This window comes from Mandrillus leucophaeus, unplaced genomic scaffold (genome assembly GCF_000951045.1).
Source record: "Mandrillus leucophaeus isolate KB7577 unplaced genomic scaffold, Mleu.le_1.0 Scaffold55, whole genome shotgun sequence".
Lineage (NCBI taxonomy): Eukaryota > Metazoa > Chordata > Mammalia > Primates > Cercopithecidae > Mandrillus > Mandrillus leucophaeus.
In genome coordinates, this window is record NW_012105919.1 from 2,072,327 (window position 1) to 2,075,621 (window position 3,295).

The 3,295-nt window shown below is 51.9% G+C and overlaps 1 protein-coding gene across 1 annotated transcript in view; it reads left to right on the plus strand.

The window, feature by feature from the left end:
* CUX2 (cut-like homeobox 2) overlaps nucleotides 1-3,295 on the plus strand; it is a 349,283-nt gene that overhangs the window by 267,749 nt on the left and 78,239 nt on the right. Inside the window, exons 8-9 of the mRNA XM_011997935.1 lie at nucleotides 293-427; nucleotides 2,337-2,460. Of these exons, the coding sequence (XP_011853325.1) occupies nucleotides 293-427; nucleotides 2,337-2,460 (259 nt within the window). The remainder of the gene's footprint in view (nucleotides 1-292; nucleotides 428-2,336; nucleotides 2,461-3,295) is intronic.

Sequence of the window (3,295 nt, forward strand, 5' to 3'; positions counted from 1 at the left end):
AAGTGCTGGGATTACAGGCATGAGCCACCGCACCCAGCCTGGTCGACTATTATTATTGTTAGTATTATTCCCAGCTGGACAGGACACCCACACCCTGGAGAGAGCAGATGCTGCCCTGAACAAGTGCCTGGACGAGCCTGCTCCCTCGTAGAGCAGAAAGTCCATGCTGTTTCCTGCAAGCCAGCAGGGTGACTCCAGTGGCTCCTGTGGGGCCTGCCAGGCCCTGCAGCCACAGTCCAGGTGTCCCCATCCATCAGGCCCTCATCATCCCTGTCTTTCTCTCCCTGCACAGACCCCGTGCCTGTGTTTGAGGCGGCGCGCGGCCTAGACGACAGACTGCAGCCCCCCAGCTTTGACCCCAGCGGGCAGCCCCGGCGAGACCTCCACACTTCGTGGAAGAGGAACCCCGAGCTCCTCAGCCCCAAAGGTACTGATACGGCCTTCTCGGCGCATCTACAATAAACAACCAGGCTGCAGATCTTCAGAGCCAAACTCGGCCAGTCTTGTTGGGGGGTGGCTGGGGCAGGGAACTGGGCAGGTGAAGGCCTTTGGTAACCGTCTAATTCCTGGGTGTATATTGAGCCTAGCACTGGAAACGCAATTGGGAGTAAAAGAGAAAAATCCGACCCTTGTGGTGATGATCTTCTAGAAAGGGAGACTGTCAGTGAACAAATTAGTAAGACATATAGCGTGGCAGGTGGAGAGAGAAGTCAAGAGACCCGTTCAGGTTCCCACCCTCCATGGCCAGCCCCAAAGCACCCTCTGCCCCTGTGATGAATTCAGCACCAAAAGCACCCACCAAGCCCTGGGATGAGCCCCCACAGGGCCTGCCAAGGCGGACGTGATGCAGGTGAGGCCAGTGATGGCTGAGCATCCACATGTGCGCCCTCCACAGTGGGGAGGGGAAAATAGTCTGGCAGTCCTTTGCTAAGTAAAACACAGGCTCACCACATGACCCAGAAGCACCACAGCTAGGTGTGGACCCCAAAGAACTGAAAACACAGGCTCAAAACAGTGTACACAAATGTACATGGCAGTGTTACTTATAACAGCAAAAGCAGAAACAACTCAAGTGGCTTTCAACAGCTGAATGGACAAACAAAATATCCATAGAGTGGAATATTACTTGGCCATGAAAAGGAAGGAAGCACTGATCCATGCTACAACATGGGTGAACTTTGAAAACATGGTGCCAGCCAGGCGCGGTGGCTCACGCCTGTAATCCCAGCACTTTGGGAGGCTGAGGCAGGTGGATCACAAAGTCAGGAGTTCGAGACCAGCCTGACCAACATAATGAAACCCCGTCTCTACTAAAAATACAAAAATTCGCCTGGTGTGGTGGCTCACACCTGTAATCCCAGCTACTTGGGAGGCTTAGGCAGGAGAATTGCCTGAAACTGGGAGGCGGGGGTTGCAGTGAGCCAAGATCGCACCACTGCACTCCAGCCTGGGCGACAGAGCAAGACTCCATCTCAAAAAATAAATAAATAAAAAGAAAACATAGTACTGAGTGGAAGATGCCAGACAGGAAAGGCCACATAATGTACGATTCTGGTGGTGTGAAATGTCAAAACAGGCAAATTCGTAGAGACAGAAAGGAGATTGGTTGAGTTGTTTAATGGGTACAAGGGGTTTCCTTTTGGGGCAGTGACAATGTTCTGGAACTAGTGGTGGTGGCTTCACAAAACTGTGAATATACTAAATGTCACTGTAAAATGGTGCTTAAAATAGTGAATTTTGGCCAGGCGCGTTGGCTCACACCTGTAATCCCAGCACTTTGGGAGGCCAAGATGGGCAGATCACTTGAGGTTAGGAGGTCAAGACCAGCCTGAACAACATGGTAAAACCCCATCTCTGCTAAACAAACAAAACTTAGCCAAGCATGGTGGCGGGCACGTATAATCCAGGTACTCACGAGACTGAGGCAGGAGAATTGCTTGAACCCAGGAGGCAGAGGCTGCAGTGAGCTGAGATCGCACCACTGCACTTGCAGTCCAGCCTGGGCAACAGAGCGAAACTCCGTCTCAAAAAAAAAAAAAAAAAAAGTGAGTTTTATGTGACGTATATTTTACCACAATTTTAAAAGTATAATAAAGCAGGCCCCGGAGGTATGAGCAGGCAAAAGAAGCTCTGCATGTACTGACACTGGTGTCACAGTGGAAATGACCTGTGTGCTGAGGACATGGGGCCCGCAGGGCCCCACAGCTGCACTCTGTCCAAGGCCCGAGTTTGGGAAATTGATCGCAATCGATGATCGATCCAGTTTACAGGAAGCCGCTCTGGCTGTCACGTTGCTCTCTTGGCACTGGGGGTTTTCCCTCTTTTTCTCCCTGCAGAGCAGAGAGAGGGGACGTCGCCTGCCGGGCCCACGCTGACTGAGGGAAGCCGCCTCCCAGGCATTCCCGGGAAAGCCCTCCTGACAGAAACCTTGCTGCAGAGAAATGAGGCGGAAAAACAAAAGTGAGGAAGGGAGGGTGGGTGGGAGGGAGGAAGGAACGGGCAGGGCTCCTGCTGCCCCACCTGGCTGGGTCATGGACAGGGAAAGTCTCCTACCAGAATCCAGACGCAGGCTGGAGACCAAGATGAGGAAGGGCCGAGGGCTTTGGACTCCAGCCGGGTCTGGGTTCAAGCTCCACCGCAGGAACCCAGTGGCCAGCCCTGGGCAAGTCACATCATCCTCTGAGCCTCAATCTCCCCCCCTGGTAAATGGGGCTAAGGGTGGTCCATTCCTCAGCATTCTCTAGAGAAACAGAACTGGTAGGATTTTTTTAATGATTAAGACATGTACTTCTAGGACTTAGCTTATGCAGTTATGGGAACTGCCAGGTACAAAATTGGTAGAGCAGGAGTTGGTGCTGCAATATTTTTAAATTTTATTTTACAATAATTAGAATGTTTTAGAGATGGGATCTTGCTCTGTCACTCAGGCTGGAGTGCAATGGCACAATTATAGCCCACTGCAGTCTGTAATCCCGGCACTTTGGGAAGCCAAGATAGGAGGATTGCTTGAGGCCAAGAGTTCAAGACCAGCCTGGGCTACGGAGCTGGAGTGCAGGGTGCAATCTTGGCTCACTGCAACCTCCGCCTTCCTGGTTTAAGCAATTCTCCTGCCTCAGCCTCCCGAGTAGCTGGGATTACAGATGTGCACTACCACACCTGGCTAATTTTTGTATTTTTAGCAGAGACAGGATTTCACCATGTTGGCCAGGATAGTCTCAAAATCCTGAACTCAAGAGATCCTCCCGCCTTGGCCTCCCAAAGTGTTGGGATTACAGGTGTGAGTCCCTGTGCCCAG